The sequence below is a fragment of the Cyclospora cayetanensis genome, unplaced genomic scaffold (genome assembly GCF_002999335.1).
Source record: "Cyclospora cayetanensis isolate NF1_C8 unplaced genomic scaffold, CcayRef3 CcayRef3_contig_33, whole genome shotgun sequence".
NCBI classification, from domain to species: domain Eukaryota; phylum Apicomplexa; class Conoidasida; order Eucoccidiorida; family Eimeriidae; genus Cyclospora; species Cyclospora cayetanensis.
In genome coordinates, this window is record NW_020312292.1 from 122,548 (window position 1) to 146,569 (window position 24,022).

Genomic DNA, 24,022 nt, shown 5'->3' on the forward strand with positions numbered 1-24,022 from the left:
CCTCCCCGGCAGCACGAGCTCTCTCTCTCTCCCTGGTGCCCCCCCTTCACTGGCATCTATACAGAGTGCAGCCTTGTCTTCGCCTCCAGCTCAATCCCAGCGCACTCCCTAGACAGCCGGCGACTCAAATGTAAGCGTGAGAAGGAGGAGCACGCTGCCTTCAGAGCGTGATAGCGGCTTGGGCAACTGCGCTGGAGTGCTGGCAACACGGGTTGTTCAGCTTTCGTGCAACTACGGCCACAGGAAGCGTGTGCGGGGCATCAAGACAAAACTTCTTGAAGCAAAGTCACGCCATGTAGCAAAAAAAAGAGAGCTTTTCCTCGAGCCCACACCGCAAAGAGCCCAACATGCAGGGCGGGTATCGCTGAGAGGAAAAGAGGAAACACCAGGGCAGAGATAAGCCAACACCTCTTGCTTCCGTGGAATCTCACAAAGGCCTAATGCCTCTTTACAAACAGCCTGTCTTTGGCGAACACGCATGTCTGCGGACGCCGCAGAGACAGCAAGAGACTCTGATGAATCATAAGCCCCGGGAAGCTCGGCACTTCAGGGGGCCTTTTTGGACTTCAAGTCAGTGGCTGGAGAGGCTTGTTGGCTTCCGAGAAACGGAAGCGCGGCGAAGAGATCTGAAGGACGATCCGCAGAAAAAAAGCGCGCATGAGAGAGAGAGGGACAGACAGACAGATAAGGAGTAGGTACTACGGAAAGCACCATGCGCTGTTTTAAAAGCACACGCATCAAGACTTGGGGTCTACCAGGCTTTGATGCGCGTCTCGAACTTCCCCCACGTTTCGAGGTGATCTGACGCGCTTCGCCACTACTGCAGAAGAGAGGTGTTAACAGGCATTCGCTGGCGTGTGACATTCCACCCCAGTATTTAGGAGACTCGGTGAGAAGTCTTACACGAAGCGGCGCTGCCACTGGGGAACCCCCCCCGGATGACCAGGTAGATAATGAGGCAGTACAGCAGAGCACTCAAAAGCACCAGCCAATCAAAGAAGGTTGAGCGGGCTTCCGCAAACATCACGGAAATAGGCGGTTCCTGAGGAAACAGCAGAAAGACCAGCGATAGTAGCGCGAAAAACATCGGGCAAGGGTGCGATGTAAAGGCCATATTTCTAGGCCCTTGGCATACTGCATGAACGTAGCCTGGAGGCGTGAAGTAGGGGCGTCCTAGATGAGAAATCACACAGCCGATCTCAGCTCGATCGTTTAGCCCTCCTCTTAACAAGCACTGCCCGGCGCATGCATGCGTGGTGCGCTTCCGCAAAATCAATGCGCAATGCAACTTCAGCAGTAGCAAGGCGCGAGAAGCAGACCAATCAAGCGAGTCTTCCGTGCATGCAAGAGCCCCTTTTCATCGTGAAGAAGGCTTGTTTCCCCATTCAAAAAATTCCCCCGCCTTCCCACTTCCAGCAAAGCACCCCCACGCGAACACAGCCACAGCAGTGCCTCTGTACAGCACGCCAGCTATGCAACGACACACAGATAGGCAGGTGTGGCACTTGCATTCCGGCGAGGAGATAGAAGCTGCAGTCCCCCCCCAAAGCGGTGAGAAGCCCGCCTTACATAGGAGAAGCCGAAGCCAGCCATGTCCACCTCAAACTCGTGCCTCTCCGTGACGAGTCCGACATCGTGCAGCTCTGCCTCTATGGCCTCGAGGAAATAAAGCGGCGAAGCGTTCGAGCCCTGATAAGCCTCGAGATGCCGATACGCCACGAATCTGCAGGGAAGAAAGCGCACAGGGGGCGCATAAGGCAAGGAGGCAGAAGAGCATCCTGCTGCCGTTCGTGGCGCTGCTGCCGGCAGCAGTGCCACAAACGGATTCAACACGGGATACCTTACAAACGAAGGTGCAAGCATCCCCCCATGGGGGCGTAAGCATATAGAACAAAGGAGCAGCATGGACGGGCAAAAGAGAGAGCCGCACAGGGTTCGTTGCACAGGCAGAAATGGACGCAGCAAACACCACATCAAAGACCCCCTGAAAAAGATATTCTCTGTTCGCAAGTATAAGAGAGCGTAAGAAGCCCTTTTCTGCACAAGAAGTTTCGCGATGGAGGCCGTGTCTTTTCTATTTTTCTTGCCTCGGGGAAGCTGCGGCGCGTTGCTGCCACGCAGCGAGGAGCCGAGGGACGGTAGTGGATCCATCGCGGAAGGTGAGTCGATCTTTGGGAGACTCTGCGTGCCAGAGAAAACGCGCAGTGCCCTCCGCCAGGCCCCGTACCGCCTTCGCCAGTGCAACCCTGTCTAGACTGCGCACACGCGGAGGGTGGGCAGACAAGCGAAGCTAAAAGGATCAGAGACTTGCAGCGGCCAAGACACAGTAGAGAAGCCTTCCGCTTCGGCACAAACCGCGGACTTGCGGGGGGACAAGAAGCACAAAGTCAAAGTGGGCGTGCTTCCTGCCAGTTGCTTGCTAGCAGGAAGCACCGCTTTTTTCGCCTATGGAATCATAACCGGAAGAGAGTGCCGCCGTCCCGCCGCTCGTGTGTGCGAAGTTGCGACTCCTTTTCAGCTAAAGCAGCAACCTCAAGACGCCTGGCCTTGTAAGTGCAGCAGGCAGGCATGGCCGCGCTCCGTCTAAAGCAAGCGAGCAACACAAACCATCTCTCAACCCGCCTACGGGGAGAGAGGTCGGAGGCTTCCTGCTCAGCTGCACTACTGCGCACAGAAACGGGAAAACTCGCTCCCGTCACAAGCGCGACACGGCAGGCGTCTCTCTCGCGAAGGCGTGTGCAGGGAAACAACCGCTTCTTACTGGTCGTCTGTAAGCCCTTGTCGGTTCCACAGATGCTTCACCTCGGCTTCTGCAGAAAGAGTTCCGGCGATGACTTTGGCCCTCGTGAAGAGCTCATGAGGCCAAAGCGGTAGCGCCCTCTCGCCTACGGCGAGCTTTTTCGTTTTAACAGCCAAATCAATACCTTCAGCCAGCAAGGCTCTCTCCAATGCCTGCAGCAGGCACGACCGCAAAGGCGCCACCAGAGAAATGCGTGTGTGTGTCTGTGTCTGTGTGTGTCTGTGTCTGTGTCTGTGTGTGTGTGTCTGTGTGTGTGTCTGTCTGTGTGTGTGTGTGTGCAAGAAGAAAGACGATGTGACCAACAAGCAGCACAGCCAGACAAGCGCTAACAACACACCCTGTGTCAGGTTAGATTGCGCGGGGCACACAATTACAAGCAGGCAAACATCCGGGAAAACACACGGCTTGATACCAACGACTCCCGATGGAGTGCGCCGCAAACAGGCACAGGCATTCTCGCCCTCTTTTAGAGCGGGATCCTTCCCCTTCTCCCTCTTTCCCTCCCTCCCGACCCCTCAAAGCCAGGGGCCCCCCACGATCCTGCCTCTCCACCCTTTGCTTTCGATCGCAGCACGTGTGGAGCCAAAGAGCAGTGATGTGCGGGCGGAAGCGGATGAGCAGAAAAAGAATAACCAGGAGCAACACTGCATGCAAGAAGACGGCAAAAGGTGCGCTGCCGTGGCAGCAGGATGATGACGGACTTACCCCCAGGAAGCGCACAGCCTCTGGATCTTTGTAGGCCTTTGGCGTGTGAAGCGTCAAGGCGTGAGCAGCCAAATTATCGAGACAAAGAGCATAGCTAATGGCGTTCAGCAGACTGAGCGCATAAGCCATTCCGCCGACCAGCCACACATGCCCAGTAGGGGCAGAGCCCTAGCCTACTGCCGAAGCAGATTACCACCAGATGCCTTTGAAACGAATGCATTCGGTAAAAATCTGAGAGTCCCTCTAAGTCCCTTTTGTGTGCATGCACTCCCCACATGGATGGCAGGAAGGTGAAAAGAGAGGGAGGGAGAAAGAGATAGAGCGAGACAAGCAACTGCACGAGACCCCAGCCTGCCGCGATGTAGTGCGTTTGCTCGTTGGCATAGCGACGCATACAACCCTCGATATTCGGCTCTGAATGGCGCAAACTCTGAACCCTAGACCCCCCCACTCTAAAATCTGCGTTCGAAAGCCTATGGCATAATCCTGAAGGCCTAAAGCTTCAGACAGGGGCTGCTCACCTCGATTCCGCAGAGCCAATCCACTCAGCGACTCCCCCATAGTTGAGGGCCCCTGCATCTGCGACAACGAAGGCGATGTTGTATGCGGCCTGCTTCTCGGCAAAGAGCTTTCGCAGTTCACGGGCTAAGGCCAACAGGACTGAAAACAACCAGCAGACACACGCCGGCAAAATCCTTCACAATGCACCGCTGCGTCTTCAACAGGGTAGCCCACACAGCCCCCTACGAGAGGGGCACACCCATAATTAGGATCGCTTTTCGTGGACTGAAAAATTTCTCCCATATTCCTCTCCCTTGACGCCCCAACGCCCTGCTGGGCATGCGGAAGAAGCCGCAGAGATAATACTAGAGACACGCAAGAGACACCCTCCATGACGACTGCAGTTGCCACCAAAAAGATACACATATACATGCCCCATGCTCTAGTTTCACCCCCCGCATACCTGCGAGCCCGCTGGCGCTTGAACTAACAGCCGTTGCAAAGTGCTGCACACACAAGCAGACATGCACACACAAGCAGACACACACACACAGACCTATTCATACACACACACATATATGTACATACCTAACCAGACACGCATCACATGCCAAAGCCCCACAAACCCTGATTCGCGAGATGCGCAGCTCAAAAAGCAGGAAGAGGATCAGGACCGGCCAGACGCTCAAGCCAAGTAAGGCGCATTCCGCGACGAGCGAATTACTAGCGATGACCAACGTACAGGAACACAGGCGAATGCGTCGTGATGAGCCACAAAGACGAGCGTGGGGGCATGCGATTCGCTCTCGTCTGGCTGCCCCCTGAGCCATGCCTGCGAACACAAAACACACTCCAATAGAAGGCCAAGATGCACACAGAGAGCACCCGCACAGGCATACGGAGTAGCAGCTGTATGCCATTCACAAAATGGGAAGGACGAACGGCAAAGAAAGCGAGCCTTTGCATATGAAGTGCCCCCCGCTACATGATAGGATACGAAAATCACATGCCTTGCTAGGTGTCTTCCGCGCAAAAGCACAAGCATCCCCGCATATGTATATAGTTATACATGCACTTAAATACAAATATATTTATACTCATGCATGCGCAAATGGACATGCAAAAATAGCATTGCGTATGCATAACCGTGGTTCTCTTGCTTGCGTCGCGTCCGCAATGGGCGAACTATATATGTGTAGTAACGCACTGTAAGGGTCAAGCCTTTGACAGTTTGAACTGGCTTCCACTCCTGCACGTAATCCGCAAAGGCCGAAATGAAGGGCCGGAACAGGGGAGGTTTCATGGGCGCCAGCGCCGATGCCTCTGCAACGAGAAAGAAACAGCACAGAGCAGCAGCTTGCTGGCTCTTCAGCCTTTGACAACTTGACGTTCGTATGTTGCGTAAGGCAGTGTAGAGCCTCAGAGCGGTTGCCAAGGACCTTAAATCATCTGCCTTGCAAAAGAAATATACCTCCTAGACACCTGGTTGCTTGTCTAACTGTCCGCCTAGCTATCTCTAAGGCTTTCTTTCATGTGCTATCTCCACACCGCTGACGCCATTTGCATACGCAGTAAAAGGAAGGCCCCTGCGGAGGGGGGGAAAAAGAAGGGGGGAATGAATGGGGGAAGAAGGAGGGAAGAAAGGGGGGAAGAAGGAGGGAAGGAAGGGCCGGTCCGGTAGCGTCTCTTGATGCAAAAGCGCCAAGTCCAACTCAAGGCGGAAGCATGCGAGTGTCAAGCATGAAAAGGCACGGTATGCAGGTGTGAATACTCTAGATCAATGCTCACGCTAACGTGGAGAAGAGGCAGTGATGCTGTCCATCCCTTATAAGACGCTGCACTCACCGTCCTCTCGGATGCGCCTCAGCAGAATATCCGTATTAGCATTCTGCCTTCCAAAAGCAATGGCGGCGCTGCTGTGTCTGTCCAGCAGCATTTTCTCGATTTCTCGCATTTCCTTCTCTGCCGTAGCGCTCAAGAACTCTCCTTGAGACGGTAGCAGCAGCAGCATAAAATGCGGAGTTTGAAGCAGTCGTTCCACCTGAAAGAGCACTCACTGCCAGAGGCAGCAATATTCGGTGTCAAGGCGGATGCAGAAGGCTCTTGACTTGCACGAGAAAGGAGCCATGGAAGGAGCACGCCAAGCACATGTGCACATGGCCCAGTATGTATTATATCTGCGCACGTAGGTGTGTAGATACATACACACACATACAGCTACGTGTTTGTCTATGTAAATATATATTTGTATATATGTACATGTATGCATATGTGAAGGTAGGTGTAAATGTATGCATGTGGAAGTGTGTATCTCTGTAGAGGCATGTGTGGACAAGTGCACCTGCAAAAGCACTCATCTACACATACGTCGACAGAGATACACGCTTCCCTACGCCAGAGGCTGATGCTTGCCTTTGCTGCCGTGATGGTTTCAACAGTAGTCACACACAGTGCTCGGCGGTTTGTTGTCGATTCTGCAACGATGTCCAACAACTGTTCGCAAGTGCATACGGGGGCCCCCCCCAATGCAACTCGTCCCCACGTCCCTAGGGGGGCCCCTGACGCTCCCTTGTACTGCAAAGGGCGGTAGGCGACCATTGTCATTTCGCTGCTTGCCTGCAGCATTAGCAGCAACAACAGCGGCAGTGCACGTTAGGTTTTACCGACCAAGTATGTGCGGAGAAGTCTTTGCAGTCTGCGGAAGTTGTCAGCGCCGAGACGGGCGGCAAGGTGAGGGGAGAAACGTCATCCACAAGGCACGAGGGATTTGTTTTCCTACATGCCGGCCCTCGGTTGCGCTGGCGCCTTTGCAGCTGAACAGCAGCACAGTAACCCGCCTATTTTCAACGTTCCCTCTTCTTACCTTTGCGAAGGAGACGAAAGACGACAGGCCCCCACACAGGGCAGCTCCCCAGACGCACAGCAAGGACGCCTTCATCCTTCCAAGGTCCTTGCTGTCTGGCGAAGAAGGCGAATAGGGCTGTAGCTGCGCCTCCTTTGGCCCTCCTCCTGCTGAATGCGCAGGAATGCCCCCCTTTTAAGACGCGCTCCGTCTCAGAAAGGAGTTCAAAGCAGGGAATAGTCGGCGGAGCGGCTGAAAAGCGAACTGCGTGTAGGGGGCCCCCGTGTCCACACTGCTGAGGAGTTCAACAAACACACCTTTTCTGTCGTGACACAGGACCTGTACCGTACAGTCTATGTCCTGAAGGCTACAGGATTAGAGGAGTCCAAGGGCGAGCTGTAGGCTGCGGCGCTCTGTCTGAAGTACATGGGCAGTGTGTGCCCGCCAGTGCTGGAGATTACAAAAAGGCAGGCCTTGAAGGACACTCGAGAACTCTCTCCCGCCTCACTTTTCTCCAAACTAAACAAATTAACAACCTTAAAAAGGGCATTGCTGTCAATCCTGCACCGACGAGGGCCCATATGCGATGCCCTCCCGATCCACCCGCACCCTCCGCTGTCGGCGATCCTAGGGCCTCCTCCCTCTTGGGCTGCCTTTGACTGCTGCGCTTGCATGCATCTTCATCTTGACTGCAGTGTTTTGTCCACCACTTTGCTAATTATTATAGCGCCGAAACTCGTGCGGGCTTCCTCTGCACCCCTTTTTCTTCTTTCACACACGCCCGAACACTTCTCCCCACGGACAGCGAGCCATCGACACATGACTTGTGTGGAAACAGAATGTTCGGCCCCATCGGCAGGGAATAAGTGGGATGCCTGCGGGGTGTTGCATTGGGCTGCTATCAAGGGTGCCAAGTGGGCGAAGTGCAAGTAAAAGAACTGTGTGCCTGTTTGGCTCTTCATCGGAGCATTCGTGGCATGCCGCAGGGAATGCCTCTGCATGAACACCCTGCTACAGTTCTACCTGTATGCAAAAAGAGTGCCCTTTGAGAGCCTGAATGAGTATGATGATGGTACGTGGAAAACAGCCCAGAGAATGCAGCTTGCGCGTCTGCCAGCGATATTGACATCGGTAGCTTCTGTTCTGCTGCCGCTCGACAGCCAAGTGGGCGCCAGTAAGCTCGTGGGAGAAGAGTTCTGATCACGACTCGCAGGTTCAGCAAAAAAGCACCTTTGTAGCCCTCGAACAAAGGTCTTAGTGAACGGCATATTCCTTCGATTTCCTCAAGTGCAGCGCGGCAAGGGCAGAGGCAGTACATTTTCGAACTAACTTGCAACTTCCGTTATCTATGCACCCAACTATGCAAATAAGGGTTTGTACGTTGCCCTTACCATGTGTCCGTGAGTTGCTCCTATTACAGAGAAGAGGCATACAGACTAATAGGTTCCCAGCCAGATATAAACCATGAGGGGCTCTCGTTGAGTGAACTTGAGCTCCAGGTCGTAGGAACGCCTGAGTTCAATTCAGTTGGTCCTTCTGATAATTAGAACGGCGTTGCAGTCACCCGAACAAATGTCTGTTGCTTCAGAACAAGGCAGCACTCCGCACAGAAGGCTCGCTCATGCAGGTGACGCATGGATTCCATGAGAACGTCAACACACTCTTTTTTGTCTGCATGTGTTGCTGGGAGTACTGCTGCTGTTTGGGGCTCCTTCTATACCGTCAGCTCCTGCCACCTCCATCACGCAGATTGCATATCATCACCAGCAAGTAAAACAGCAGCAGCACCAGCAGTCTGTGCACTTGACGCGGCAAACCTAAAGCAGCAGAGCCCACGCGACAGGAGTAGGGCTTCACTTCTGCACAGTCGTTGCCTTCAAACTGTGCGCGTACCACCCCTTTTTAAATTTCCTTAGTGTGAACCTCGGCCACTTGGGCCGAACCAAGATATAGGCGTTGTCAGTTATTTCTCTATTATAATGAATTTCGCCTCATTCATCCTACGCGCGCCCTGCACGGTTCCGGCCTGCTGGCAGGAAGCTTCACCGGAGTGCATAAAGCCACCGTGATCAGGCGTTCGCACACAAGAGCTTAAAGCGCCGGAACACGGCAGGCATGATTGGTGCATAAAGCTAGGCCCGATCTTCAACAAATTAGATACCTAAAAGACCAACCCATGCAATCACTACTCAAAAGCAAAGCCCCAGAGCTAAACAAGCTGTTTGGCACAAACTGCCCATGCGAATTATGATTCACTGTAGAACTGCATGGCTCCTCCTCACCCTTTGAATTTGAGGGCCCAAGGGCGTCCTGCGTCCCTCGAGAGAAGACGCAAGGGAAGGAACGGACGCACCGACCGAGAGTTTTCCAGGCAGCACGACAGGCACACTTAAAACAAAGCACAGCTACAGGCGCAGTACGGAGCAGCGAAACCTGCAATTAGGCAGTATCAGCCCCAGGAGCTTGAAAGTCTCATAGCAATACGATAACAAGGTGACCTCTTGAATTGGAAACTTTTATTGTTCCAGCATAATTTGAACTCTATAGCGCAAGAACGGACAGGTCATGCATGTGCGCTGGCTACTATCCACGACTGATTGCGAATGCCCCTTGAGCTCAAAGCATGGAGCAAAGGCCCAAAGCATGCATGCTGGCCTCTTTCCCCTCAGGGTGGAACCATGTTGGGGGAAGGCGGAAGGGAAGCCGGGGAGGAGAGGAAGCCCTTCTGGGGAAACAGCTCAAAACCATTTTTTCCCCTTACACTAGGCTTCAGGCTAGAACAAAGGCACTCTGCAGATCTGCAGTGGAGCCTAAATATCCGCCGCGTGCAGTGAAAAACCGGCATTGTGTGCTTCTGAATAAACCAGGCGATGTAAGAGCGACGCAATACGCATGACCCCCCTACATAGTGCCTTCCTCAGTAAAGCAGCAACGAGTGCACATGCCTGATACAGGCCGTCGAGCAAACATGGTGCATCCTCTACGAGCAATTAGAACATGATACTAGCCAGTAGCGGCCTGGCCTAGACAGCGGCCGCTTTGGAAAAGTTCTCCAACAGAAAGAAACTAATAAGCGACATAAAGTGGCACCAGAGACAGCAGGAGAGAATAACGAGCAAAACCACAGAGACTGCAGATGCCCAGTGGGCTGGGCCCCCCTTTTACTCCCTTTCAATGACCCTCCCTCCGATACTGTGCCTCACCAGGAACCGTTCCTGCTCAGCTTGCAACGCAAACTGCCTGTGGGGTTTTCTCCAGACTTTCCGGCAAGCTGGCAATCACGTAACAACTAAAAAAGCAGAAATTGCATTCTTTGCTGCAGTGATGAGGAAGCCAGCGAGCCAGCGAGTGCCCGAGAAGCAGCAGCACCCCCCGCGGTGTCGCGGCGGCTGCTTTACCAAAGCTAGCCTTGTTGCTTCTGGTGTGTCTTTGACCTAGGCATCTTCTATTAAGTGGCATAATTTGTGTGCATTATATCGAGATTATATGTATCCTTTATTCAAGATAGGTGTATTTTATTCCTTATTTCGCGTGGTTCTTGGTCATTCGCACGGAAGCCGGTGGTTCGTGTAGCAGCACTCGCTTCCCCTTCGCGTTCACCTGCTTAGCTTCGCCTCTCCGCCTTTGTTCACGTGGACTCGACCGTTTAATTGACACAAAATGGCATTACTATCGAAACTCTCGAGCATATGTTTCACGGCAGTGCTTGCTGCTTCTCTCTATCCTAATATGGCAACCCCTGCAGTGGCATCCATGGATCCGTCGCAGGTGACAGTCGAGCAACTCTACGGCCAAATCGCGGGTCCCAGCGTTGAAGAAAATCCCAACTTTGTCTTCTCTCCACTTAGCATCTTTACCGTGTTCCACGCAGCGCAGAGAGGTGCCGCGGGTGAGACAAGACGACAAATGGACGCCCTCGTTGGTCCGAACGAGTCCTTTGATATCCCCGAACTGGAGCAGTCCAACCGCGCAGGAGGCGCTGTAGTTGCCGATGTTGCGAACCGGCTCTACGTCCACCCTGGACTCGAACATAATGAGCATTTTGTCCGCTTCCAGCGAGAGTTGGAGAGGGAAAAGCACTCCGCTGAAGTCATCGACTTCGATGATTCAGCAGCAGCAGCGAAGAAGATCAACAGTTTTGTGGCAGATGCCACGAGGGATCATATTAAGCGCCTCGTTGACCCGTCTTCCTTAGGCCCGCAGACGCGCCTGGTGTTGATCAACGCCTTGTACTTCAAAGCGCCGTGGCTCACACAATTCCAGGATCATGCAACAAGCAGAGATGTGTTCTTCGCTCATTCTGGCCCCCAGAAAGTCTTTTTCATGAATGGAACGCTGACTAAGGACCCCCTTCTCATTTCGATGCAGAAAGAAGTCCTTGCCTTGGGTCTGCCGTACGCTGACCCTCGCCTCCGCCTATACATTTTCATGCCCGAAAACCTTCAGGAATTTGAACAGCAAATAGTGAAATCTCCGAAGGTCATAGAAGACCTCATTGACAACATGGAATCGCACGCTATTGCTGGGTTATCTGAGGAGCTGCACATCTCCATGCCAAGGTTCAAGCTTTCCGCTGAGGATAACAAGATCGACTTGATAGAGCTCTTTGCGTCTATGGGTGCCACTGACATGTTCGATATGGATAAGGCAGACTTTTCTGGCATTACAGGCGGCAGGGATCTGTGTGTTTCTTCCTTTGTTCACCAGGCAGATATCGATGTGAATGAGGAAGGCACCGAGGCGACGGCTGCCACTGCCATGGCCATGATGCTGCGCATGATGGCCATGCCTAAAACCCCAATTAATGTAGTTCTCAACAAGCCCTTCATCTTCCAGCTGAGATTTATAGACGAAGGGGTGAACTTGAATCTCTTTAGCGGCCGTATTGCAGACCCCTCCACTGCGCAGTAGACGGAGCAAGCTAGGGCATGGACGGAAGGAGGGCGGAGGGGCATGAGTTGAGAGGAGAGATATTTTCATGAAGCGATGTACTCAGGGGAGGCAAAGATGCTTAATATTCTTGCAGGTTGACTTGCACGTTTTGTATAAACTGACGCGTGGTGCTCACAACGGGTCTGCACTCTCTCGACACAACGTCCCTCACAAATTTACTAAAGTTCGGAAGAAGTAGCTCTCTCTGGAGAAGACCACTGCTCCAGCCCATAGCCCCGCGTAAAGGGCTTGAGGCTAGGCGAACGTCTCCACCCCTTTTGTAAACGGACTGAAACTTAAAAAGAAAGCTGTTTGTGAACAGGGAAGTGTGTGTTTTCTTTTGACATCAAAAAGGGATGACCAGAGGCTAACGACTGATGTTTTTGGTTGAGATCAGCGCGAGGAGCTTGTATGCGGCATTATGTGTACAAGCCTGCCAGAGCGCGGCAACAACAGGTAGTGCTCAGGTTCGAGTAGGCAGGGCTTCCCGCGAGGGTTGGGGGTACAACAGCTGCCATGCCCGATGAGGTAGTGTTTATTGTCGTGCCAATAGAGGAGATAGCAGGTTTGTCCTGGTCTGTTGCATCTCCCCTCCTTCAAACGGGAAGACATAAATTTTCTGGTCGACACACTGCGCATAACGAATAGGGGTTACATTTAGATGCGCGTTGAGATGGCTTATGGCCCGCATTCTCTTCTCTAGGGGCCGGTATCTTATCCCCTGGCATCCCCCACCTGTCGTCCCAGGGGCGTGTCCACGTGTAGAAGCACTGCTGACGAACTGTTCCCTCGGTAGTGGCTGCCTATCATCTTAGGGTTAGACCAGTCTCTCTCAACACTGTTGCGGCTGTAGTGCCACAAGCACGAGCGACGAAACGAGCCAAGCCATCAAATGCCCTTTCGGCTGGGAATCTTTGGCACTGCATTTTTCCCTATCTCGCTGGCTGTTGACTCGCTCGCTGTTCATTATGCGGAATCCTACACGTCAGTGCACACATAGTTGGTGTGTTGCACGGGGTCCCTCTGCCTCTGGAAGATCGTGTACAGAAAACTCGAGATTAGGCGCAGTAAGATATTGTTGTCGTATTACTTTGCCGGTCACTCCTGTTTCCGTAGAGCTACTGTTCCACTTCGTACACACTGTAGCCGTGGCACACGGTCTCTCGCGCGCGCTTTCCCACACACTTGCACTCCCGTAGTTTTTTTTTAATTTCGCAGCCTGTTGGGCTTAGTTTGTCGTTCCTCCCAAGCACAGGGCCCATGATCTTCATCTTTTGTCTGCGTACTTCCGTGTTGCCCCGCTGAGGACGGGTGCCTGCTCCTCGAAGGATACGACAATCGGTTTGAATGCCTTGAGCGGCTTGCGGCAGCTGAACGACGGTCTAAATACCGAGATGGTGAACGTGTAGGTCGGCTTAGAGACGAGAATGGAGGTTTCGGCTTTTCCCGCTGTTTTTTGCGATTGTTTGGAGCCGCTGACTCTTGAATAGTTGCGCATGTTTGCTAGAGTTTCCACTGTTATGTTGTCCCCTGTCTCGACTTCAATCTCCTCCGGCAGCAATACAAGCGAAGTATACCACGAGTCTGTCTCACCGTTACGGAACGTGCCAAAAAACTGTCCGGGATATATCTCGATCTGCAACAAAAAGGCGAAAGGTGAACGCAAAACGAACAACGCAGCCCATCAAACCGGCTCCTAGCGTGCCCGTATGCTTGCCTGCTCAGGATTTTTGCTGCTCCCTGCTTACCTTGATGACGACTAGCAACCCTGCCATATGTCCCGGTTTGTGGATGACAAAGCTGAGGGTTTTGCGTTGTTCCATTTGCTTGGCCATCGGCTCTTGAAACTTGAGTGTCTCGAATGGCTGGAAGCCTTCGCTGAGAAGTAGATGCGTTGTGTTAAGGCGAACAGACTGGAGCAGGATGCGGCGGGGGGAGAGTATGCTACGACCCTGAGGAGTGAGAAGGAGAAAGAAACGAATCAGCAGAAGGATGCCAGATAGTCACACAGCGCGATCACCTTAGGGCCGTAGTTATGTTGTTTGTTGCCCGCGTTCTTTTAGTTTTAAAGGAGCTTTACACAAAAAGCAAGCCAACAGACGCTCGTAAACTTTACAGTCGTAATACTTTTTTCAACGTAAACACGTGGTCAAAGAATTTTAGAAGAAGACCACTTCTCCTTTGCACATCCGTTGCTCCCCATTGCAAGTACTCCCTGCCCTCTCGAGGAAGCCTTTACAATCGGCAGAAGCCCATGAAATGAGGGACTTGATATTACAAAGGATTATAGGTAGTCATTCTTGTTGCGAAGCTGTTGCATAGAACACCGCTTGGCTCATGATCACAGTAGAGGTAGGTGCATGTTTTTCGTATGGTCTAGAGCCCATCTGCACTGAGGTCCATGTGCGCAGAGGATTCTTTATCCCGAAAAACTGAATTGCCACGAAGAGTATATGTATCTCGAAAGATCGTGGCTCAGGCCGCACCGTTTCAACGTAGTGTCATGCGTCATGATGATGATGCACACTGAGAACTTGCTCTAATGAGGATTCCTAAATTCTGTATTAGAAACTAAACTTTTCTCAGTTCCCAAATCCCATGCTACCGATCTCCCCGTTCATTAGCGTTCTTACCTCGTAAGAGTGCGCAGGATACAAGAAATGCTCCGGCTCCGGCAGACTGGCCGGGCAGATAAGCGTCTCGGCCCCAAAAGGGATACTCAACGGGAGGCAGCCTGTCCTCTCCTGGATATCGGAAACCGCATCGGCGACACCTGTTGAGAATCATGCGGCGCGGATCACACAAACAAACACACAAACACGCACACGCACACACACACAGTTGTGGCAACAAGTACAGAGGGGCCAGCAGAGGCTCATAAGAAGGGTGCAATACAACTAGAAGAAGAACTAAATAGCTGTGTATGTATCTGTCTGGGTCTATGCACATAGGCCCCTCGCCACGCCGCCTCAGACCATCGATTTTCGTATTCGACGGCACAACACACAGGATCGGCTGTATTAAGTGCGCCCGCAGCCCGCCCTCCGGACCTTCCTGAGAAGCAAAGTCGCCTATGATCTCGTGAATGATAATTTGTGGATCTTTGAAAACTTCCGTTGGGATCCGCTTCGAGTACCCGTGGATGACATCAATCTTTTGGCTCATTCCAATTGCCTCGACGAACTTCTTAGCCCGCGAGTGGGAAGGCCGCGAAGCTTCCAGTGCCACAACATGGGCTGCGCCGGCAGCTACTGCATTCACGGAGAGCAGAGAAAAAGGGCCCGTTCCGATTTCCAGCACGCGGCGCCCCTCAACAAGCTTGCGGCGAGCACTCGACGGATCCCCGGTCCAGTTCATTGCCTGCGGAGGGGACGTAGTCGAGACACCACACGCAGGGGAAGCGGCATAACCAAGAACGAAATTCCAACGATGCTTGCAAGCACAAGGGTGACAAGCGCGCATACTCTTCCACAAGGGCAGGTCGCTGCAGCATGCACCCTGCGACCCACTGCAGTATATACACCCTTGGAGCCCCCTCTCCCGCTTTTTTGCGTGCGTCATCCTCTCCTTCTTCTGCTAGCCCGATCGTCTTACTTTTCTGTAGTAGGAGACTCTGTCGCTGTCTTGCATCATAGCCAGGTGGTTTTCCTCCGCAAACTGGCCACAGATGCTGAGTGTGTGGACCTCCTCGCTTTCATTGACTTTTGTAGTGGCAACGATTCCCATCTTCAGCAGGAGATCCAGTTTCTCCCTCAAACTCCATTTTGGAGCGTAAGAAGACGTTCTCCGGCTTTTCAGGGGCACAGAAGGAATTAGGCAACGCAACTCCCGGTGTACGCGAGGAACAACAGATTCAACGCCTGTCTCATCTCCCTTCCTACTGCTGTTTCCGCCATTAGAGTGATTGCCGCTCGATGCGCGCTGCAGTTTCGTGGGTCTTTGATCCTTTTCCTTTCCGAAAAGGCGCTTGGAGCTCTGCTCAAGACCCCCACTTTCCGTATTGTTGCTGTTGCCAACGTTCTCTTTGCTGCACTCGGAATCGGAAACCTCGCACTCCCTTTTCCTTGAGTCTATTCCGCTGCTTCTCTTTCGAGAAGATTCCACGCGGCTGGACGCGGGTGGCGTGCAGTCAGGCGCACAGCAGGGCGTATCAGGGGTCCCCAAGTCCCTTAGGCCCCCTGGGGGGCCCCTACGGGGGCCCATTGAAGTTTCCTTGTTTCGTTTGTAGAAGGCGGCTTCCCGACTCCGACGCTCAGACGACCACGAAGCACCCGCCATAATTCCTCCATAAATGCAGCTTGGCGCCCGGATCAGCCACAGACACAACGCAGGCAAAGAAGAAACTTGAAAGCGCGTTCCAGGGAAGCAGAGAAAGGCAGGCTGAAGAGGTGCAAGCGGAGCGCTACGAAGCCGGATAAATGCGACTCTTCAAAGCGAGATACGTGTGGTTGTAGCATAAAGCATAGACCTGGATGGGATCAGGAAGGAGTGCTCGTCTTGAGGGGCCCTGCCATCCTTCCCTGTGCCGTCTGCGCTGTTACAGCCGCCCCTACGGGCTTGTGAAGTACACAAACTCCATCTAAGACCCTCCCCGCTTAATAAAACCGACTGTCAGGATTTGTTGGGCGAGCCAGGACAAGCAGCCCTGGGGGCTGTAGCGCCGGAGGGGTTGTTTTTGTACTTCGGCTTTAGGGCTATTATTGCTTGTGGGACTGGGCACTTCTGTTCGTTCGGTGGCGCGAACCGATTATTAATTTGCATCGCCCGAGAGACCACGTCAATTAAATATTGTATGAAATTTAGCCGTTTTTATTCATGCTCAAGAGCAGCAAACCATCACTCGTGCTACGGATAGGCGGGCGCTGTTGCAACGACGCATCACCATCTGTCTTGTTTGTCTCGCTGCTGCACTCTTATTCTACCTCAAAAGAGAAATAGGGATTAGTTTTTTCTCCTTCTCTTATGTGATCGTGCGAGGCTTGCATTTGATTTCCACTAGCCGCAAATTCTCGTGCGGATCTGCTTTCAGCAGTCTGCGACTTCAGTGTTGCAAACTGGAGGGGCAATACCGTACACCAGGCGCTCCTTAGGCAAAGAGGAACAGGAATTTCTCTTTCCTCATCGTTTCGTAATCCAGTTTCTGTTTAAGCTACCATTGTATGTTTGTTTAGGGTCATGAGGTGCTGCAATTGAGTTTTCCCCGGTATCAGCGTTATGTCCACCTCTGAGTTGCCTTCATCTGCGACTGGTTCGCACCTTAGTGATATCGAGCCGCCTTGATACTTCTTACTGGAGTGTAAATGTAAGCCAGACACCAAGAGGGGGGCAGATGGCCTGGTGTCGCCAATCGTAGCTTTGGAACGCCCGTTTGTAAGGCTCCATCCGTAACCCCAAGCAGACACTCGCTTTTCCTTTTCATCCCAACCTCGATGAACCTGAGGACGGATATTTGAGTGTTGTTTCCTCCCCTTTCTCTCCAGTCACGCTGTCCATGCTGCGGGTCGCGCCCTAACTCTGGTACTTGCAGCCATTACGCTTATGACAGCTCATTTTCGTCGTTTTGTGCTTATCTTGTTGCTTTCCGTCCTCTTGATCTCAGTGCTGGTGCAAATCTCCTCCCATTGCCGCAGAAAAGCATGGTAGTGTTTGAAAGGGTAGCTTTCTTCATTTTCAAGTCGATGCTTTTCCTTTTAATTCTCCCCCATTCGAGGGTTTACTGCCTAAGGATAGAGGGTGGTACAGGAGAGCAAAGTGACGGAGGCAGTAAAACTGCTAACCTTAGCGCTAGTGCCAGCACCATGCCACCTAGCAGGCGGGATCACCTCAGTGTTTCTCTCTGTGATAGTTTCTACCTTCAAGAAAGGGGCCAGCGACTGCCGCAAAACCCAGAAATTCGCAGAAAGCGTTGCGCCGCCACATTGCACACATCAAAAAGCACAACGATGGAAACAAGAAAAGAGCCGAAAACCGATAGCGGAGCAGAAGAGGGTTTTAACGGCCCATTCAAAACCAGAAGGAGATTCAGAGAGGCGAGCAACCAATGCCATGCAGTCAAGCGGTACAGGGCACTGCCCCGCCTCCAGGCCCTTTAGTTCTCTCCCTTGCTTCGCCAATCCGCTACAATGTAGCGGAGATTCGTCGACTCCAGTATATTGTGTCTTAGGGGTACCCTGCCTATGTCCTGCTGCATGTAGGAGTTAGCTGAGCTTCAAGCAGAGGGGGCACGGACGAGGGAAACGTACCGACTCCTTGTCTCCTGGCACCCCGAATGTCTCCAGACACTCCAGAAAAAAGTCCCCTCTGCAATCCAAGGGCTTTGCAGCAGGGAGACAGTCCCGATGCAGCTCTTCGAGAACCCGAACACACATAGAGAAGGAGGAAGCGAAAGGCACGGAGGGATCCTTAAAGGAGACAGGGCTTCCTGGGAGAGCAGCGTGCTGCTTCGCGGCGGAGTATACATGGAAGACCGCGTGGGATTTGCTGAACTGGAGCAAGCGGCGGCTCGAGAGGCCTTAGAAGGTCGGTACCTTGCTCTCTGGTTGTTTACTAGGGCCCTGGGACTGCACGCGAAATTGGGGCTTAGTCTTTCTGGGTGTCTGGGTAACTGCCGAGACAAACTAAGGGAGAAATTCCAAAGAGCCCCTCCGATGGTGGCTGCCTACTATGGAACCCTCAGCACAGATATACTGCGCATCAACAAATCGGGTGGACAGACACATGTGAGTAGTGCTGCTGCCCCTTCTTTCCTTCTGGCCACCGTTGCTCTAACTACCAACAGCCGCTCTTGGATTAAGGGCTTCTCCATCCTGAGACGCCGCTGATTTAAAGCAATGCCTGATGTGTCTTCTGTCCCTCTGGAACCTCTGCGTATCGTTTTACAGTTACTCGAGACTTGGTAGCGCTTTCTTCGCGTCGCGTGCAGCAGCGATTATAGCAAAAGAACCATGCAAACCCGCCTCTGTGCACCTAGATCTGCCTCTCATGTTTTATGTGTTCGTGCTTTCCTCAGTCAGATCTGCGGCCTTCTAAATTTTTGTCGACTCTAAGGGAAGTAGCCGAATCTCTATCTGGGAGCCCAAACGCGGAGACTGGGGCCCTTGGGGTCGTTCTTTCAGAGGCACTGGCGTGCGTCAGCACGGTGTCTCTAGACCGCAAGCTAGAACTACAGATGTTGCAGCCTCTAAGTGAGGTTCCCGATGTGGCACAGTCAAATCCTGTTAGGAAAAACACGGAGCGACTGGCGTTTAGCGACCAGCACGCGACGGGGGATGCCGTGGAAAGAAACAATGCAAAGGACAGCTCGCAACCTGAGATCTTCAGGACTCCCTCCGGATTGCTCGGCGATCCATTCCAAATGCGACAGTGGTATTTGCACTCCTTCTTTGGGAATTTCACTGTTGCCGCTGAGAAAGCATGGCAAAAGCTCGAGGCAATTGAGAGCTGTGCGGCGAACGACTCTGAGCTAATGCCAGATGAAGTTAACAGAGGGGCACCATAAAAGCCACACGCGATCTGGTGTATTTGGGAGGCCGTTCGAGCGGAAAGGGAGGGAAGGGGAAGGGTAGGGGCTTCGGGCTGTGCGAACTGAGGGATGGGCTTTGCGAGGGCTAAGGTTTTTTTCCTGTCATGGGGCACATGAGGGGGGAAGCATATGGCACCACTTCTTTTGCTGTGAGCTCCTGTGCCGCTACATCGAAGTTCTACCGCCTTCGCATCCTTCCCCCTCCTTTCTCCCCGTTCCCTGCCGATGGACAGTGCCCTGTGGTGTTTGCGATTTTTGTGTGAGCAGTGAACGCCTCGCCGGTTGTGCTGGCGGTGCTGGATACGGGGTGCTACCTGCACCAGGACTTCATTGACGGCTTTGACATCGCAAACAGCATTTTCTGGGATAATGACGGGGAGACAGACTGCAACGATGGAGTTGATAACGATGGAAACGGCTATGTAGACGACTGCTTTGGCTGGGTAAGACACGCCACCGGCAGAGGCGTTAATGTCGTGGATCGTCTCACGGGCCAGGATCGCTGAGCAGCCAGAGGCCAAATAGTTGTGTGGAAGCGCCAGTGCAATGCTTTGGCAGCGTCGTTCCATGCGATAGCACCTATTCGTGCATAAGATAGCAATTGAAGGGCAGACAGACAGCAAAATCTGCTAGACGACGTGTGCCGGGTGGCTCGTGCTGTCAGTTTTGTGTCCCTTGTATATGAGGCTTTCCTCTCCGATCTAATGCACAGCTCGTCATTTCTCCGATCTAATGGGCAGTTTGCCGATGTTCTTCGATAGAATGAGCAGCTTGTCGGTTTTCTCCGATAGAATGTGCAGCTTGTCGGTTTTCTCCGACAGAATGTGCAGCTTGTCAGTTTTCTCCGATAGAATGTGCAGCTTGCCTATGCTCTCCTCTAGGCGTGCTTCTACTGTTTTTGACGTACTGTGCTGTTGCTCTCTCCCGAGTTGCGCTCTCAAATGCTCGTTTTGCCTCGGTTACAAATGTGCCGCCGGCTGCTCTCCTGCGGAGTTCTCATGCCGGTTCGTCTTCTCCAGAATTTCGTAGAGGACAACGGCTACCCTTTTACAGATGACGCAGGACATGGCACTTTGGTGACTTCAGTGGCAGCGGCGCGAGCGCATGATGGACGTGGGGGGCGGGGGATCCACCCTCACCCCAAAGTCATGTGTCTCCGGGTGGGCAGCAAAAATGGAGTGTGGACATCCGCCACCATTCCTGCCTTGGATTACGCCGTTAAAATGAAGGCGAACGTTTCCAATCACTCATACGGCGGGCCTGGGTGAGATGCGCAGGGCGTGCGCAGCGCGCCTGGGGCTTAAGAGATATATTAAGTCGTGCTCGCGTCCAGGGGTCTTCGACACACTGCGTTCCCAATAAGCCTGATCGTATGGCCTCCTTCTTCCTTGCAAGAAGCATGTAGCCTCTGTGGCAATGCTTTGCTGCTGCCTCACTAAGTCCAATGCGCCTTCTCTTCCCCCTATTTTCATTCTCCGTGTCTGTCGTGTGTCTTTTAGATTCGTGGCGGCAGAGTATGAGGCCTTCCACCGAGCTCTGAGATACGAGCACTTGGCGGTCACTGCTGCGGGCAATGCTGCCTGCGATATCGACGAAAATGAGAGCTGCTAGTGCGTGAAACTTGCTCAAACACCTAGTGGACGGCGGTCGGGGGGGAGCCTCGAAGGGATCGGTCGATTCCGAATGCTGGCCCTGTCTGCGTGCGCGCGCGTATCGCTCCTCGTGTGCCTTTGCTAGGAGTGCGCCTGCCCGCATGCGGGCAGAGGTGATATTGCTAGCCTCGAAGCTGCTTGCCCCCTTTTTAGCAGGAATTCCAGTCTTCTTGGCGCTCCTTATTTGATCATCTGTTGTGGTACTCTTGAACTGGGCATCTCCCCTTCTTTTTGCATGTTCTTCTGCCCTTCTTTTTGTAGCTGCCCCGGCCTTTCATCATTGCCATTCGTCCTCCTTTTGAGGCTGAATTCTTCGACGCTGCCTTCCCGCACCCCTCTTCCCTTTCCACGCGGCGTGCGTCTGTATCCGCTTGTCGCACGCTGCTGCGCACACTGCAGACCGGACTCTCCCTTGTGCCTTTGCTTCTAGCTTTACGCCGGGAGCCTTCCGCCTTCGCGGCTTGATCAACGTAATGGCCAGCGACATTTCCGGGTTTAGGGCCTCTTTTTCTAACTACGGAATGAAGGGCGTCGACGTTGCTGCCCCAGGAACCTTGCTTTACGCAGGCACGAACTACAGGGCTAACTCCGGCAGCAGAAAATGTACTTCTTGTAAGTACACGCGGCACGGCTGCACTTTGGTTGCGCTGACTTTTGTGCATCCTTAAAGTAAATTGCTTCCTCTCGACTTGGGGGAGGGGGGTGTGCGAACTTCGCGGCGCGTGAGAGAGAGAGACACTCTTCGAGGGCACAGAGGGCGGGGGGCGAGGATGAAGCTTGGAAACACAAAAAAGCCTGAAGCACATGCCAAGCAACTCACAGGCACTAGAAGCTAGCGTTGTGGAAGAGGCTTCCCGACCGACGCTTAGACACAGCCTTCTCGAATGAAGCAACAACAAAAAGAAGAGCAAACACCAAAGAAACTTCAGACACACCGATCTTTAGGAGCTTATATGAAGGCGCCCCCTTTCTAAAACTGCCTTTGCAAAAGCGTCTCTAGATATATATATATATATATATTATATGTATCAGTGGGACGTCTCTCTGGGTAGAGAGCTGTACATGGGCTTCAAAGGCAGGGAGGGACCTTACAAGTTGCTGTCGCATATGCATGCATGCCTTCTGAGATGCAAAGCAGAGCTCCTGCCCAGTTGGAAGCCCTTCTTGCCTGAATTGCTGTGTGTGTGTGTGTGTGTGTGTGTATGTTGGTGTGTGTGTGTGTGTGTGTGTATGTTGGTGTGTGTGTGTGTTGGTGTGCATGTTTCCTGCTGGTGTCTCTAGGCTACACGTACTGCGATGGCACATCTTTTGCGGCTCCCATAGTCTCGGGGATGGCTGCTGCCCTGTGGCACTATTTCGAGGCTGTGAACCCTCCTGGCTGGCAGCACTCCACAGAGCGTCCTAGCAGAAAAGTAGAAAAGGCCATCATGTACTCAGTCACGGGCTCAAAAGCGCTGGCAGGTGAGCAGACTCTGGTAGCTCGGAGAAAGCGAAGCGAAGCAACCCGAAGTGGATAGCTGCGGCCTAGCCGAATATAGAGAGACACGGGGAGTGGTGCCTTTTTACAGAGCTTCATTTGAGTGTACGAACAGGGGGGAGGGAACGGGGGGCGGGGGAGGTGGATAAGCAAAGGGAGAGCGTGGGTCTGGACGCGAAGCCGACAGCGAAAAATTCTGGCAGCGCTTACGAACTCGCCTCTATCGTTGCCTACAGGGGCCCTCGGCACGAATGGCGTTGTGAATATGTGGCGTGCCATGAGTTACTATGATAAGATACCGGGGCCTTTTGTTCCGGAGTACCAGATGCCTGAGCGTGGCTACGATCCACTGTACAGCGGGGGGGACGGCGGAGAAGGGCCTTCTTACGGGGATCGCTCGATCCCGCTATTTGTCTCGGTGTGCCTAGGAGCTGCTCTTGTGGTCAGTGCCTATGCGCTCTGACCCTCAAAGAAGGGTTTCTCCTGCTTTGAGCTCGCCATGAGGAGAGCGAACGGGGTGGAGGGAAGGGGCAAGAGCCAGACAGCAATAGAATCCCAACAGTTGCGTAGTCCGCCCTGGAAGCGAGCAGGCAGAGAGGAGGTATTGGTGGAGGCGGAGAAGGCAGAGCCGCGCTCCCTCCCCCATCCTCAGTGTGTTTTTGCATGCCCTCTTTCCGTGGCAGCTCATCTAGGGCTCACTGAGGCGAAAAACCCTTAAACAACTTCTCTCCCACGCCACACGGTATTTTTTTAAACTCCGCCGACTGGCGTGGGAAAGTGCAAAATCCCTGCACCCGCGTGTCGCAAGGAGCAATGCACACCCCGGTGGAGGTTTGCAGACTTTATTCATGCATGTAGATATGTTGTTCCCTCCCTGTTGAAGGACATGTATGTCCTCAAACAAAGGCTCCTAATCAGAGATCCAGAGAACACGCGTGATGCGAGTCAAACACAAACAGCGAATGGTACCAATATCCTAGGAGAAATTTGCCAGATGCTAAGTGCGCGTCAACAGATGGCCTACAGGGGGAGAAGAAGCCTCCCGCGCCTTCCCTCTGCGCCCCCAAAGCCAACACCGCGCGTGAAATGTATACACACATTCGGCACGCGGATGGAGATACACGTACTCTGGGCACACACAAATATGTGATATATATATATATATCTTCCGAGGCCCTGCTGCCCCACAGAAGCCAAATTGAAATCCATACACAGACAGGGAAAGGCCTATGGATGTCTGCCCACAGCCAGCCGCCTCTTCCGCCATCGTCGACTTGTCGGCAGCCGCTCGAGGCTCCTCTCCTCTTTTCCGGTCGAGCACTAGAGACTGGAAATATTTGGAGAAGGCGCGGCCTGTGAGTAACGATAGGAGCGGTAGAGGGCTAAAATGCGGGTAGGAGAAGGCGGAAGTTTCCGGAGTCTGCGATATATCAGCCGCCCTTCACTGCCGCGAGGAAGGAGGGGCCGCCTTCCATATGAAGGCGCGTACTGCTCCGGTACAGCCAAAACAACAAACGGAAGAAGATACCAAAATCAAGACAAAAGCAATTAAACACGGCTTGCCCACACCACTCCCACGAATGCCAAAGCC

General features: G+C 53.1%; 4 protein-coding genes across 4 annotated transcripts; 2 read left to right on the forward strand and 2 right to left on the reverse strand.

Annotated features, from left to right (window-relative positions):
- Positions 1-546: 546 nt before the first annotated feature.
- Positions 547-6,610, reverse strand: LOC34618914. The gene is made up of 12 exons (XM_026333952.1): positions 6,419-6,610; positions 5,852-6,047; positions 5,214-5,455; positions 4,749-4,838; positions 4,470-4,512; positions 4,027-4,165; positions 3,506-3,617; positions 2,762-2,952; positions 2,088-2,255; positions 1,570-1,723; positions 904-1,042; positions 547-626 (listed from the first exon to the last, which is right to left on the reverse strand). The coding sequence occupies exons 1-12, from the start codon at positions 6,608-6,610 to the stop codon at positions 547-549; spliced, it is 1,746 nt and encodes a 581-aa protein (XP_026189737.1).
- A 3,898-nt stretch (positions 6,611-10,508) lies between these two features.
- Positions 10,509-11,759, forward strand: LOC34618913 (serpin B6). The gene has a single exon (XM_022732228.1). It carries the CDS (start codon positions 10,509-10,511, stop codon positions 11,757-11,759), a length of 1,251 nt encoding a protein of 416 aa, XP_022587439.1.
- A 1,288-nt stretch (positions 11,760-13,047) lies between these two features.
- LOC34618912 lies at positions 13,048-16,058 on the reverse strand. Its single transcript, XM_026333953.1, has 5 exons — positions 15,375-16,058; positions 14,831-15,140; positions 14,414-14,553; positions 13,529-13,732; positions 13,048-13,416 (listed from the first exon to the last, which is right to left on the reverse strand). Exons 1-5 carry the CDS (start codon positions 16,056-16,058, stop codon positions 13,048-13,050), a joined length of 1,707 nt encoding a protein of 568 aa, XP_026189738.1.
- A 1,358-nt stretch (positions 16,059-17,416) lies between these two features.
- Positions 17,417-22,894, forward strand: LOC34618911. The gene is given in 12 exon segments (XM_026333954.1): positions 17,417-17,434; positions 17,640-17,927; positions 17,975-18,560; positions 18,794-18,986; positions 19,029-19,222; positions 19,567-19,871; positions 20,322-20,566; positions 20,802-20,912; positions 21,385-21,595; positions 22,007-22,104; positions 22,225-22,415; positions 22,668-22,894. Coding segments are annotated over 12 exon segments (2,667 nt in total).
- Positions 22,895-24,022: the final 1,128 nt, after the last annotated feature.

Excerpts from the sequence above, each read along its gene's own strand:
- LOC34618913 (XM_022732228.1), top strand. The coding sequence starts at position 10,509 with ATGGCATTACTATCGAAACTCTCGAGCATATGTTTCACGGCAGTGCTT.
- LOC34618912 (XM_026333953.1), bottom strand. The coding sequence starts at position 16,058 with ATGGCGGGTGCTTCGTGGTCGTCTGAGCGTCGGAGTCGGGAAGCCGCC. Across the intron at positions 15,141-15,374 it reads GAGTCTCCTACTACAGAAAA|GCAATGAACTGGACCGGGGA; the intron begins GTAAGACGATCG and ends TCCCCTCCGCAG. Across the intron at positions 13,417-13,528 it reads GGTTGCTAGTCGTCATCAAG|ATCGAGATATATCCCGGACA; the intron begins GTAAGCAGGGAG and ends TTTTTGTTGCAG.
- LOC34618914 (XM_026333952.1), bottom strand. The coding sequence starts at position 6,610 with ATGACAATGGTCGCCTACCGCCCTTTGCAGTACAAGGGAGCGTCAGGG. Across the intron at positions 6,048-6,418 it reads AAACCATCACGGCAGCAAAG|GTGGAACGACTGCTTCAAAC; the intron begins GCAAGCATCAGC and ends GTGCTCTTTCAG. Across the intron at positions 2,256-2,761 it reads CAAGGGCTTACAGACGACCA|TCTAGACAGGGTTGCACTGG; the intron begins GTAAGAAGCGGT and ends GCGTGTGCGCAG.